At 41.9% G+C, this 15,431-nt stretch overlaps 1 protein-coding gene across 4 annotated transcripts in view; it reads left to right on the forward strand.

Moving 5' to 3' along the window:
* The first annotated feature begins 9,592 nt into the window (after positions 1 to 9,592).
* Positions 9,593 to 15,431, forward strand: part of TRIM44 (tripartite motif containing 44) — a 110,192-nt gene continuing 104,353 nt past the window's right edge. Inside the window, exon 1 of one of the 4 annotated variants that reach the window (XM_035012575.1) lies at positions 9,593 to 10,523. In XM_035012575.1, coding sequence (XP_034868466.1) covers positions 9,855 to 10,523 — 669 coding nt within the window. In that variant the 5' untranslated portion in view covers positions 9,593 to 9,854. The remainder of the gene's footprint in view (positions 10,524 to 15,431) is intronic. The other 3 variants (XM_035012577.1, XM_035012576.1, XM_035012578.1) reach the window with 3 other exon arrangements.

Below are 15,431 nucleotides of genomic sequence, written 5' to 3' on the forward strand. Positions count from 1 at the left end.
CCACAGAAAGCAATCGCTCCTAATGGCCAATTGTAAGGCAAGATTCTCCTCCAAAATATTTTTCAGAAAAGGGTCACCTTGTATTTGATCTCTTCCCAAGTCTCTCATTTTATGAGGTCATCTCCTGGTTACTTTATTTTAGATAAGTTACAATTTGAGGAAGAAGATGAAATTGTTTGAGAGAGAGAGGGAGAGAGAGAGAGATTTAAAGATGTAATGCGTCGGTAGTGTTATTCCTTGCCTCGGATATGTCCTCAAAATTGTGAGTGTACATGTCATTATAAAGTGGCCTTTTAAAAGTCCGTTAAAAAAAATAGCACATGGCTACATTGTGGAGAATACACATGTATACACCTGTAGAAGACTTTTTAACAATGTTCTATAATTATATAAAAAGGCACAGGTACATGTGGCTTGTGATAAAAATTCCAGTGGCAGCATCATTCACAGTTTCAAAAAGTTCTATGTTACAAACAACATCCAAACGCTGTGAAGACAATCTGCTTTGAAAAGCTGCGCTCTGTGACTCAAAAAGTGGCTCTAAGTGATCACGAGAAAAGCACTGTTCTCAGCACTGCCCGTGGAGTTAGTATGATTATTTCATGAAATTGGAGAGACAAAAGGAATAGACCTCTAAATTAATATTTCATGTGCTATTCAACTTAAAACTTAACTTTTAAGTTAATATGTTAAATTTTACTAGTGGATGTGTAAAATGTTCAGCTATATCCCCAAACATTTATACATTCAAGATGGCCCTTAGAGCTTTTTGGGGTGGTCCTCATGAGAAGATGGGAGAATTGCCCTCCACTGGGGTCACCTAAGGTTTCGCATAGGCAATGGTTTGTTCTATTGGGGACCAGCCTGTAGAGTTGGGGGAGTAGCAAGAGATGAAGTTGGAGAGGTGAGCAGGTGGTCAAATCCAGGATGACCTTGTGTGGCATGCCAAGTCTGCAGGAGGCAATGGAACTCTTTGAAATTTTGTAAGATCAGTGTATCTTAATTAAATTTGTGTTTTGGAAGGATTACATTGGTGGTAATTCAGAGGGTTGACCTGGAAATGTAAGAATATCAATTTCTGGTGGAAATACAAGCGCACTGCCAGTGCCAGTCCCATTGGTCTTGTTTTGTGGTGGCATCCTCAGGGCCTGGAAGAGTGTCTGGCTCATGGAAAGCAATCAAACCTGGTAAATGAAAAAAATGAGTGAATGAACAAATGGCCCACTCTGAAACTCGCTGTTCTTACTGCTCATTTCACCCTCATCAGAAGAGGTTAGCTCAAGAGTTTTCAGGATGGTTTTCCTACTTTTGACTCTGTGTCCCCTCTGGTTTAATGTCTTTCCCAAGGGGAGCCCCTTCTTCTAACCAATTCCACTCTTCTGATGTCTCATCATTATAGTCTGAACGACTACTATGGCAATATAGTACCTTAAAACTTTTGTGCCGAGAAGACTGGGTGGCTCAGTTGGCTCAACATCCAACTCTTGGTTTCAGCTCAGGTCATGATCTTAGGGTCATGAGATTGAGCCCCATGTCAGGCTCTGTGCTAAGGATGGAGCCTGCTTAAGATTATCTCTCTCCTTCTCCCTCTGCCCCTCCCTGTTCACACTCTTTCTTTCTCTCTCTCTTAAAAAAAAAATAAGTAAAAATTTTTAAAAATTCAAAAAACTTTTGTGGAAAGATACCACTTTTAAGGAGCGTATTTAGGGGGAATAAGTCACCTGCTACCTGCCCATCACCCTCTACTCTTAGTCACTTCATTGTGGCACCTCCCCAAATAGAAATTTCTTCATTCCTGGTTAGGCCTAGAAATTGAATCAGGATATTGAGAAAACTGTCTCACTCTAGGGACTAAAATAAAGTTGGATCGCTACCCCAAACTGTATACAAAGGTGCCCTCCAGGTGGGCCTCACTGTGAAAAGTGAAAACATGGAAAGATGAAAGAAGAAGTTGTATGTTCTTGGGGCAGAGCAGGACTTCTTAAATAAGATGGATCTGACTCCATCAAAACATCAGATCTCTATTTGAAAAGGACACGGCTATAGATAGTGTTAATAGACGGGTGACAGATCAGAAGATATTTGCAATGTCTAAAACCGACGGGGGTTAATATCTAGAAGGTACAAGAAAATCCTGCAAAACAATAAGAAAATGGCAGATAACTTAATCAAAAATAGGTAAAAGCTAAAAATAGGTCATTTATTGTTGAAATAAGTTTTTAGGGGGCACCTGGGTGGCTCAGTTGTTAAGTGTCTGCCTTCAGCTCAGGTCATGATCCCAGGGTCCTGGGATCGAGCCCCGCATCGGGCTCCCTGCTCGGCAGGAAGCCTGCTTCTCCCTCTCCCACTCCCCCTGCTTGTGTTCTTCTCTTGCTGTGTCCCTCTCTGTCAAATAAATAAATAAAATCTTAAAAAAAAAAAAGAAGTTTTTCGGCCCAAAAAGGGAGCCACTCTGCCCAGGAGGCCATGTTTGAAAACTTTTATGTTCCTGTGACTGCTCCACGTGACCAGAAACAGAATATATCCAGTCAGCCAATCCGCAAACACCAATCCAACTCTGGGTTCTCTACTTATTTCCTGTTCCTTGATTTTTCTAAATAAGACCAGATATGTAATGCAAGTCAATCATGCCCTGTTTCTGCATTATTGCTTCTAATGCTGTGTATAACTTCCTGTTGCCCAAAATCTGCTTATGAGGCACTGTACTCATCCAATCCATGGATTGTTTTCCCTTGAATAAAGAACTCTATTTGAATAAAGAACATCAAACTCACTACTAAATTGTTTTTGTTTTGTCATTTGACACCACATGAGTATAAAGAGCTATTCATCTTTATTAGCAACCCCCAAAATGCACATACAATACCACAATGAGTTATCACTTTATACCCACTAGATAGAAACACATTAGAAGTTCAGGTAATACCAAATGTCAAAGAGCAGATATCCAAGGTTTTAACAATCACAGCATTGGGGAAAGAAAGAAAGAAAGAGAGAGAGGAAGGAAGGAAGGAAGGAAGAAAGAGGGAGGAAGAAAGGAAGAAAAGAAGAAAGGAAGGAAGAAAGAAGGAAAGAGAAAGTAGGAAAGAAAGAGAAAGGAAGAAAGAATTCTCGAGTGTCCTATTTATATAAAGTTTAACACGTAAACAGAACGGATTAGTTTTTAAAGATATCTACATTTTCAAGGACATTTATCAAACACATTAAGAGAGAGTTTCTGTTAGAAGAAGTTGGGGGAATGGACAATAAAGGGAAAATAAAATGAAGTTAAAACGAAGTGAAATGAAATCAGAAAGCTCCCTCGCACGGACTAAAGGTGGGTTGTGCATCTGTGTAGCATGATTAAGTAGTCCATCTGCACCTGAGTTCCAAAATAAATAAATAAATGGATAGAACAAGCCTGGGGAGATTCCCCCTCATAATCCCTGATTTACAAGTGTAGTGCACTAACTGCTGAAACACAAAGTCTTTAATTAGTTCCTGTCCATAGGTGTTTGCTTTTCCAACTGGAATAAATGGAAGGCAAATTTCGAGATTTTTCTCACTCCCAAAGAGTACTGCTCTTTTTTTTTTTTTTAAGATTTTATTTATTTATTTGGGAGAGAATGAGAGACAGAGAGCAGGAGAGGTAAGAGGGTCAGAGGGAGAAGCAGACCCCCCGCTGAGCAGGGAGCCCGATGTGGGACTCGATCCAGGGACTCCAGGATCATGACCTGAGCCAAAGGCAGTCGCTTAACCAACTGAGCCACCCAGGCGCCCCCAAAGAGTACTGCTCTTACAGTGACTAGGTGTTTGCTCTCATTCCCTGAAGCCCACTCAGATAAAAGCCAAGACCACCCCTACGAAAACATTTCCAAGGAGAGAAGTTTGAAAACATAATTTTGCCAAAAAAAAAAGAATTAGCATCATCCGGGGGGTTAGGGAGCTGGCTTGAAGACCAGGGAGGAAGTTAGACATTAACTCAGAATTGACTGGATGTTCTTTTTTTTTTTTTTTTAGTTTTCACATATATTGCTTTAAGCAGCATACTTCTTATGCACCATTTAAAAAAAAATTGCTTCATTTTGTTTCTTGTGACTGGATGTTTTTTCAAATAGCTCTCTTGGCATTTAGTTCCCACATGTTAAAATGGGGGCATCCACTATCAGGGACTTTGCAGGAAGTATCTTAAGAAAACTAAAACAAGTATCGAAGGAATCTTGAATTCCGGGGCTGAATGAAATGGTGATTATGAAAATGAGGTATTTTTATTATTTATTGTGGCTATAGGAGTTACTTAATGCTATGAAGCAAGTAAAATACTAAATGAAGTAATTAAAATAGCTCCACCAAAGCTAATCTGGGGTTGTCCTTACACATACCTTATTTTTTTAAGGGATAGGGGTGTTTAGGGCATTACAATATTAATAAGCAGTGAACCATTCACTTGTCAGAAGTGGATGAAATGAAAACGTTCAAAAGAGTGTCGGGCCAAGGCATCATTTTGGCATTCAACTTCAATAGGCTTTTGAGGAACAGAAAGAGGCCCAGCCTTAGAGGCTTTCTTCTTTATATTTCGGCAGGGTTGGGATTGGCGAGGGGATATCATATTTCACTGCACTGACTTTAATAAGATAAGATGTTGGCTAATATGATAACGCATGAGATGAGATTTAGGTGATCTCAGGGGCCTGGGGCAGGGGGAATGCAATCAGTCACTGAAGTGATAGTCTAATTACGTAAGAATGGGACCAGCTGAGGGGGTGCAAATACCTTCCCTGAAGCAGTGAACTTAGAAATTTCATGCCGTTCTCTTTCAATTTCTAGACTTTTTTTCTGAAATTAAATATACTATGTTATGAATCTTCTAAACCCAGCTCATCTCTTCGGAACAGATAAAGGGGATAGAACCTGGTTTCACAGCTGGAAGGGAAAGCCAGGTAAGGTTACTGAGCAATGGTTGTCACCTACTTATACCACAGGTGGATATGGTAAGATGGAGTCAGATATAGCTGAGTTTGAATCCCAACTAGGCCACCTTTGGGTTGGGTAGTGTTTAACAAGTTTCTTTGCCTCTCTGCAAATAAGTTTCCACATGTGTACAGAGTCTAATAATTGCAGAGCTATCACCCACATAAATTAACAGACCCCTCATTTTTTTTTGGATACAACATTTATTTCTACAAGTCCCACACGCTCTCCCTGGCCAGTATCAAATGCAAGCTGCCATGTTCTCCACAGGAGCATCTTGGAGATGCCTTCCAGCTATTGCGAACCCCAATGGCAAGATAGCACCAGTGCCAGTAAGACAGCCCCCAAGATGATTCAAAGTTCTGGGGTAATTTATTATACACGAGTTTATAATGAATACATATTTTATTATGAAGAGTGAGGTGCTTCTGTAACAGAAACCTAAAACGTTGAAGTGGCTTTGGAACTGGGCAGTGGGAGAAGCTGGAAGGACTTGGAAGAGAGTGTTAGTGAAAGCCTGAAAAGTCTTGAAGAAACTGTGAGGACAATCCTGATGGCTTTTGAGAAAGCTGTAGATGAAGGGGTAAGGGGAACTAAAGAAAATGCTATTGCAAACAGGAAGAAATGGGTCCCTGTAATGTAGGAGCAGGAAGTTTAGCAACACTGTCACCTGTAGGAATGTGGAAGGTAGAAAATGTGTCTAATTAATTGAATGTTCTAGCTAAGTACATTTCCAGGTAGAGTGTTGAAGGTGCTGACCGATGTCTTCTTCCTTATCACAGCAAAATGTGAGAAGAAAGAGAAAATCTAGAGAAGGACTAAAAAGAAAAATCCAGAACTTGCTAGACTTGAAAATTCTCATCTTCTCTAGATGAGGAATAATGCTAAAATGAAGAAATGGTTTCCAGTCAAAAATAAACTCTAGGATCCTGAAAGAAGCACCTAGTCAAATGATGAAGCTGAGAATGTAGCTATAAAACCCTTTGTTCAGACCTTAAAAAGACCTACAGCAGTGATTCAGAGGATCATTCAGACAAACAACAGGAATTCAAAGAAGCTGATGTGTAGTGCCTTAGCAGCTTCTGCAGAGGGACTCTTCAGAGTAGAGAAGCACTTATCCCAGAGAGATCTGTGGGTATGGCTTCTGAGCAATGGAGTGCTGGCTCAATTACAGTCATGGGAGACTCACAAAATTTTAAAAGAATTGTATTGGGAGAAACACTGCTAGTGTGGACTAAAGGGGACAGAGACAGTACAAAATGAAAAGGAGCCTTTCAACCCCCTAAATTCTACTAGCAGGAAGTGGACTGATAAATTACATAGCTGTAAACATGGGCTACTTTTCACAGAAAAGGAAGGATGACTCAGAGAGTGGAATCAAGAGCCCAAAGGGTAAAATCAAAAGCCATGGAGAACCATTTCCTGGCATGAGTAGGACTGAGCCCTAATCAAGGAATTTCTAACCTGTCCAACTGGATTTCAGGTTTACTATGACCAGTGACTCCTGTGTGTCTCCTATCTTTTCTCCTTTTTGAACAGAAGCGTCTGTACCAGTTATCCTAAGCCTGCCCCACCATCGTAAGTTGGATGCAGGAACATAATTATTCAGATGAAGAGGAACTATACTTTAGGAGCTCCATTTAAGACACAAGAAGCTTCATCTACAGCTTCACCTGATTTAAATAATAAAATTCTGGACTTTGAGCTGATGATGTAATGGGTTGAGATTTTAGGGGATCTTGGGAGGAAATAAACATATACTGCATTTGAGATGTGAATCATTAGAGACCAAAGGGCAGACTATGGTAGCCAGCATCAAAGATGGTTCTGAAGATCCCTGCCTCTTGATGTTCATGCCCTTGTGTAGTATCCTCCCACAATGAATAGGGCTGATCTCTGTAACTAATAGACTATGTTGGAACTGATGATGTGTGACTTCTGAGCTTAGGCCATAAAAGACATTGTATCTTCTACCTTGCCCTCTCTTGGATCATCACTAGCTTTGGGAGAATTCAACTGCCGAGTCATGAGGACGCTCAAGCAGCCCAAGAGAAAGTGGTGAGGATTCCTGCCAATAGCCATGTAAGTGAGCCATCTTGAAAGCAAATCTTACTTTTCTAGTTAAGCCTTTAGGTGACTATAGCCCCAGGTAACATCTTCACTGAAATCGCTTAAGAGATCCGGAGTTAGACCACCTACCTAAGCCACTCCCATATTCCTGGCTCACAGAAATTGTGTGAGATAATAAATGTTTATTGCTCTAAGCTGCTACTTTTTGAGGTAATTTTTTATGCAATAATCGATTAATATAACAAAGTTTCTATCTCTGGATGCTCCCAAAGATTCCTGGGGAATCATACCATTCTGGTTTCTGTGCAGAGGGGTACAGAAGGTCTGTCTGAGTCTGCCATACCTCAATGACAGAATTTTATGAAGTCCCTTTGGAACAGTTCCATCAACTTCTGCCTCTAAGATCATCTTACCATAGAGGATTCAAAGAAAGATTGTGAAGTGTTAGATACTGAACAGCACAGTACGATCTTTTCACTTTCTGTCAGATAAAACTAAGAACAAACAACAACAACAATATGACAACAAAAAGACATCTGTCCCTCCCCACCAAACACCCTGGACATAAAAATCTTCTTTAAGACATTAAAAAATTGTTTTCATTGAAAAAATATTTTCTAAATGTGATAACATTATGTTCGTATCACCTGTTATTTCCTTTTAAGCATGGGGTGGTGGAAATAACCAAGCAAGAAACACTCACTATTCACTAGGTATATTAATGTTGATATTTGAGTTGACATTTGTTGAAATTTTTTTTCCCAGAATGGTGCATCAATCCCTGTTTCAAATGCAGATATAGAAATAATTCCCAAAGAAATGAACTGGAGAAAATAGAAATGTATATGGAATTGGAACAAAACAAACCTTCTGATTCCACCCCACCCCCCGCCCAACAGCCCAACATTCTACAGAATTGTTCTGAGGTTAAAAAAACAAAAGATTTCAAAAACATAAATCTTTGACAAAAGCCTCACACGGATTAAGCATACATTATATATGTGGAGACAATGAAAATTATTTCAAATGATTTTTGTCCCACCCCATGCCCTAGCATTTTTGGGAAAATCATAGGGAAATGCTAGCTCAAAATTACCTAAGGGAAATCAGTTGAAAACAGATACTACTCCATTCCCCTCCATCTGCTCAACCACACCTCAGCCTCTCCCTGGACTAGATCAAAATGTCCTTTTCCTCTCCTAAATACAAAACAAAAGCTCCTAAATACAAACACAAAAGATATGGGGTGGATTTAGGGGTTGCTTATACTACCAGCAGCCAGCCAAAAATGCCCAATGTGTTAAAAATTAAGTTTAGGGGCGCCTGGCTGGCTCAGTGATGGAGCCTGCAACTCTTGATCTCAGGGTGGTGAGTTTGAGCCCAACGCTGGGTGTAGAAATTACTTAAATAAATACATCTTTTAAAAAATGTTTAAAACTTCCTTCAAAGTGTCATTATATGCACTAAATATAATTTGTGCCAATAATAATAGTTAAAATCTAGTGAATACTTCCAGAAGACAGGCACCTTTACATTTCATCCACAAAGGAGCCCCATCAGGTAGATATTATTATTTCCATTTTACATATCTTTTTAAAAAGTGGAAAACAGAATGATCAATTAACGTCTCCATGGTCACAAAGCCAATTAAGTTGTAGTACCAGGATTTGGGAGCCCTTAACAGTGGATCTTCCAAAACCAGCTTTTAAAATGCCACAAAAAGATCCGGCCTGATTCTGGGCACTTCGGTATTGGTTAATAAATAACAGTCCCTTTCATTTCTTTCGGAACCCAATCTGGATCTAGGTGGTCTCTTTACATAAAGGAAAATGGACAAATCCTCTCTCCCCACCTACCTCACCTGACATCTCAGAGGAACCCAAGGCAAGCACTCAGAAAAAGGCACAGAGGTTGCCACCCTAGAGATTCCAAGCCCCTAAGAAGCAGGAATGCAAACAGACTTTGCAAACAGACAAAGTGTAGTATTGCTTTGGATCGAAAATGTCTGTTTGCAGAGCCTGACTCTGAAATTCCCTGAGCCTGGGAGAACAAACACAACCCTTCCCGGGGCCCTCTGAAAATCCCAAGCGATCAGGTTCAGTCTGGTAAAAAAACAAAAAACAAAAAAAACCACTCAGTCCTGGCACCCTGCAGAACACCTGGCGGTGGGAACTGGGATGGGCGGCGACAAACTGGAAGGACCGAGACTGAAATGCACACGTACACCTGCCTAGCGGCCTTGAAAAGTCAGGTTGACACCCCCAGGGCCGTGGGAGAATTTGACCCCGCCTCCGGAGCGAGCGGGAGACCTCCTCCATCCTCCCCCTCCTTCCGGGGCGGCGGAGCGCCCCCTTCCCCCCACTCCCTCTCCCCCCCTCCCCCCGGGGAACGCGGAAAAGGGCCCTTGCCACTTTAAATGACTCAGGAAGTGAAAAGAGGCCGCTGACAGGGAAAGGGAAAGCGGAACCGGGGCGGCAGGGCCAGCGGCGCGGCGATCTCGCCGGGGGCAGCGCGAAGCAGGGCGGCGCGCGGCGCGGGGGCCGACGGGGGCGCGGGGCCGCCGCGCCGGAAGTGCCCGCGCCGCCGGAGGAAGCGCAGCGGGCGCCGAGCGGCCGAGCGGGCGGGAAGGCCCCTGGCTCCTCGGCCGGGCAGGGGCTGGCGGGAGCAGGCGGGAGCAGGCGGCAGCGGCGCCGCGGCCCCAAGCCTGCCTTGAGACCCGGCGCGACCAGTACCCGGGACGGGACCCGGGCGGGGAGGAAGTAGGGAGGAGGCCGCGCCGAAGCCAGGCGGCGAGCTCCGAGGCCCAGCGGCCTGGGCCGCGTCACCGCAGCCACATGGCCTCCGGAGCGGGCGCGGCCTTCGAGGAGCTGCCGCACGACGGCACGTGTGACGAGTGCGAGCCGGACGAGGCTCCGGGGGCCGAGGAGGTGTGCCGAGAGTGCGCCTTCTGCTACTGCCACCGCCACGCCGAGGCGCACAGGCAGAAGTTCCCCAGCCACCACCTGGCCCAGTACGTCCACGGCGCCGCCCAGGCCTGGACCGCCGGAGCCCCGGGGCAGGGCGACGCCAAGGAAGAAGCCGAGGCCAAGGTGGAGAATGAGCGGGACCTAGAGAGCGAGGTGGGGGAGGAGAGCGAGTCCGAGGAAGACAGTGAATCCGAAGAAGAGAGCGAGACGGAGGAAGAGAGCGAGGATGAGAGCGAGGATGAGAGTGAAGAGGACAGTGAGGAAGAAATGGAGGATGAGCAAGAGAGCGAAGCAGAGGAAGACAACCAAGAAGGAGAATCCGAGGCTGAGGGAGAAACGGAGGCAGAAAGTGAATTTGACCCAGAAATAGAAATGGAAGCGGAGAGAGTGGCCAAGAGGAAGTGTCCGGACCATGGGCTCGATTTGAGCACCTATTGCCAGGAAGATAAGCAACTCATCTGTGTCCTGTGCCCTGTCATTGGGACTCACCAGGGCCACCAGCTCTCCACCCTAGACGAAGCCTTCGAAGAACTAAGAGTAAGTATTGGGCATTCAGAGCATAGGCCTGGAGGTCTGTACACCTGGGTTTCAACTCAGGTGGCCTAGTTGTGGCCACATTCGCCTTCACCATGACCTTAAAAGTCTAGCCTGTTCAACTTAGTGAGGGCAGTGCTTATACCCTCTTTTTGGTTGAACTTTGAGAATCAGTTGAAAGTTCTGGACTCTGACCCGATGGGAAATATATGTACACGTGAAACCTAGTGTACAGCTTCTGGAAAACTGCAAGCCTCTGGTGTCTGGATCCCAGTTAAAGCATTCATTGGGAGTTTTGACCCCATTTAAGCCAATTGCCGCAGCACCGCCATCGTTGAGACTAGTGCCTTGACTTGGTAAGGCAGTCTCTCTGCGTACTTGAGAATATGGGAAACCGTGCTTCAGCCAGATGAACCCAAGCAGGTGGTTCCTCTGTAGTGAAGAGACCCCCTGACAAGCGGCGGTTTCTGTGTTAAGGTCATATGTGCCGCCAATTTCATTCAGGTTCTTCATGTGTGACAGTTATTTGGAAAGGAGGATGAGAGGTTGGAAACAAACTCGGAATGGGAGTTCCTGCGTCCTCCATCTCTGGCAGGAGGGCAGGACCTTTATCTATCTCGGACCTTGCTGATCCCCTAGAACAGTGTTTGGGAAGTCGTAGACATTAATTAATCTTTTTTGGGCCAACAAATTTTTACATGATTTGCCTTTTACTTATATTGTGGATCTTTACAGTCAGAGAAATTGCTGGAGTTAACCAGGGAGGAAAGTTTGAGCAGAGTGACCAGTTCATTAGTGAATGTTGTCATGTTATGACGATTTTTGTTTCCCTAAGTAACCTTGCAATTCCTGGCACTGGGATAACAAATACTTTGTTAATGAAAATTTCCTGTGTTGAGATTTTCCTTTTTTTTTTTATTGTAAAATACACAAAGTATATAAAAACGTTTGCACAGTCTAACAAAAAATTATAAAGCAAATTCTGATGTACCCTCTACCCAGATTAAGACAAAGAGTATTAGTAGCAATATTGAAGACCTATGCCCTTTCCAATTATAACCATTTCCCTTCCCTATAGGTAACCATTTTCTGGACTTCTGTGGTGATATTTCCTTGCTTATCTTTATAGTTTATCACATATATATGCATTCCTAAACTTACTTGAGCTTGACACAGTTGATGTCATATTGTGCATTCTTTTGGGTTTTGCTTCATTTTTTTAGCATTGTGTTTGTGAGATTCATCCAGTGGAGCTGTGGTTTGTTCATTTTCATTGTTGTGTAGAATTCCATTTAAGACTATGCCACAAGTTATCTCTTCTATCAGTGATGAACATTCGATTTCCAGATTCTGAGGTTTCCGCTTATTATAAACAATGTTGGTATAGACATTCTTGTTCATGTCTCCTGGTGAACATCTACATATATTTAAATGGAATGTAACCCTAGGATGAGATTGTTGGGTCACAGACTGTGCATATCTTAAATAGCACCAGATTTTGCCAACTATTTTCCAAAGTGGTTGTACCAGTTTGCATTGCCTTGAAGAGTGTATGAGAGTTCCTGTTATTCTGTATCATCACCAGCACTTGCTATTAGAGAATTTAAAATTTTTTGTCAATTTTGTGGATATGTACGGTATCTTCTTGTGGTTTAAATTTGCATTCCTCTAGTTACTAAGGACTTTGTGTATCTTTTATCTCTCTCCTTTTGTGAAGTGCCCCATTGAGGTTTTTTTGTTCATTTTTCTGTTAGGTTGTCTTTTTCTCATTAATTTATAGAAATGTATTCGGACTTCTTTGTTGTTTCTGTGGGTTGCAGATATCTTCTAGTCTGTTTTTTAAAACTGTGCCTTGAATAGAAGCTCTTCATTTTAATATAGTAGAATTTATCAATAATTGCCTTTATTGTTAGTGCTTTTTGTGTCTTGTTCCACTTAGGATTGCTTTTCCCATAGTGGAAATAGGGGCTCAATTTCATTTTTTCCTCTTGCAGGTAGCCAGTTGCTCTAGCAGCATTTATTGAAAAGCCTGTCTTTTCTACATGGATCTGCTGTGCCACCTGTCCATATGCCTGTGAATATGTTTCTTGGGTCTTCTGTTCTCTACCATTGACCTGTTAGCGTATCTCTGTGTGAAAAACATGTTTTCTTAGTTACCATAGCTTTGTAACATGTCTTAGTATCTGGTAGAGCAAGTTCTTCCACTTTGTTCTTCTAGAAAGTCTTGGCCTTTTACATTTCTTAGAAGCATACTATAAAGTTGTGTTAAGAAAGCCTGCAGAACGTTTTTCGTATTGTATTGAGTTTATAAACCAATATATAGAGAATTAACAGCATTCCAAGATAAAGTCTTCTCATATATTTAGGTCTAAATTGCCTCATGATAAAGTTTTATAATTTTTTTCTGAAAAATCTTGTATATCATTTTGACATTTATTGCTGGATACTTAAAATTCTACAGTATTGTACAAAATTTTAAAATTTTTGTTTTCTAATTGTATATAGGAATATGATTAACTTTTATGTATTGATTTTTATGTTAAGATGTCTGCTAAATTCTCATAAATATTCTAATAATTAATGTGTAGATTAATTCTAAGTACATGACCATATTATCTGCAGAGAGGGACAGTTTTTGTTTCTTTCCAGTCCTTATATGTGTTGTTTTTTTTCTTGCCCTAAGACTTTAGTTAGGACCTCCAATATAATATTGAATAGAAGTGATAGTGGGTATTCTGGTCTTGTTCTAATTGATGAATAATTTACATTTCACACATAAGTGTGATAGTAGTTTGGTTTTTTTCACAGATATATTTCATCAGATTAGGAAAATTCCCTTTTAATCCTAGCTTAAGAGTTTTTCTTTTTTTTTTAGATATTTTTTATTGATTTATTTGACAGAGAGATAGAGAGCGCAAGTAGGCAGAGCGGCAGGCAGAGGGAAAGGGAGAAGCAGGCTGTCCGCTGAGCAGGGAGCCCAATGCGGGGCTCGATCCCAGGACCCCAGGATCATGACCTGAGCCGAAGGCAGCCGCTTAACTGACTGAGCCGCCCAGGCGCCCCAAGAGTTTTTCTTAATATTCAGTGGCTACTGAATTTTGTCAGGTGGTTTTCCTGCATCTATTGGGGTGTTCATCTGATTTTACTAGGTTAATGTGGTAAGTTATGTTAATTGATTTTTTAAATTTAAAAATCAGTAATATGTTCACATGCCTCAAAAATCTCTAGTTCACCTTTGTCCTTTTCACCTGGTTTCTTCCCCAGCAACTATTGGTGACCACTTTTCTTAGTTTTTTGCACATCTTTCAAATGTTTCTTCTTCTATTTGTACACAGAAAGATGGGTGTGCATAAATATGGTCTTATTTTCATCCCTTCATGTCATTGTATTTTACAATTAAAGCAGCTTGGCATTTCTGGGATAAATGCAACTTGGTCATGGTGAAGTATCTTCATGTTTTTAATTTTGGTTTATTAATAATTTAGGATTTTTTTCATTTGTATTTATGGGAGAAATTAGCTTGTAAATTTTCTTCTTTGTACTGGGATTCTGCTATCCAGGTTATGTTGGCTTCATAGTATGAGTCACAGTGTATTGCTTCTCACATAGTTTCTCTCTTTTAATGCTCTGGAAGTGTTTGCTTAAGATTGGTATGTTTCTTCCTAGAATGATTGGTAGAACTGACCATGGAAGCTGTCTGGACCTGAAAAGAGAAAGAGAGAATTTTGTTACTTTGTTTTCTATTTTTGATTATGAATTCAATTTCTTTAATGGTCATAGGTCTGTCCAAGTTGTCTATTTTTCCTTAGGTCAGTTTTGATAAGTTACATTTTCCCAGAAGTTTGTCCATTTTGTTTAACTTTTCAAACGTACTAGTATAAATTTGTGAATCATATCCTCTATCTTTCTTCATACTGTAGCTATCCTCTTTATTCGTGTGGGAACAGTAAGCATGTTGGTCATAATCTGTTTTTGGTAATTCCAGTATGTGGAGACTTTATAGATCTCTTCTGCTGTTGTTTTTGATGGTATTTTTCATGTTTCTTTATTTCCTTTTGTGTTATGTTTGCACAACTCTTCATTGCCTTTGAAAATTATTTGTGGGGATTTCCTAAGCCTTGGCATGAAGCTGTATTCTTCGAAAGAGGATTGACTTTGCTTGTGCTAAGGCCTGAGAGTACAATTTGTTTAGAACCCCCTTAAACTAAATGAATTGCTTGAGATTTCTTGGATCAGATTTTCAGGAGGTACCTGCCTAAGTTTACAACTTCTTAAAGATTTCATTTTCATCCAGCCCTGCAGCTCCTCCCCTCCTTCTGTTCAGCTCCAAGGCAACACTCCCACAGTCCCCTTCAGAGGGTGAGATAGTGGCAAGTTTAGTTTGTTTTTACTCTAGGATTTTACTCTTTGGCAGGGGTGAGAGCATCCGAAGTCTGTGTGGAAAGGGCTCTTTTAAATGTCTCACCCTGGGGCACCTGGCCAGCTCAGTTGGTAGAATATCTGACTCTTTTATTTATTTATTTGACAGAGAGAGAGAGCGAGAGCAGGAACACAAGCAGGGGGGCGAGAGGGGGAGAAGCAGGCTTCCCGCGGGGCAGGGAGCCTGATGCGGGTCTCGATCCCAGGACCCTGGGATCATGACCTGAGCCGAAGGCAGACGCTTAACGACTGAGCCACCCAGGCGCCCCACATCTGACTCTTAAGGTTGTGAGTTTGAGCCCTACATTGGGTGTAGACATTACTTAAAAGACAAATTAAAAAACAGTAAGTGTCTCACTCTGAGCATGCCCCAGCTTTGCTTTCTCTTACCTTCTCCTCTTCCACCTCACTTTGTAACCCCTATCAAATGCACAGCTCAATTTCTTGCAGATCAGTAAATGTCCTCAGATCGAGAGCCGCTTCCCATACTCT

Source organism: Mirounga leonina, unplaced genomic scaffold, assembly GCF_011800145.1.
Source record: "Mirounga leonina isolate KUSES-001 unplaced genomic scaffold, KU_Mleo_1.0 Mir_166, whole genome shotgun sequence".
Taxonomy (NCBI): domain Eukaryota; kingdom Metazoa; phylum Chordata; class Mammalia; order Carnivora; family Phocidae; genus Mirounga; species Mirounga leonina.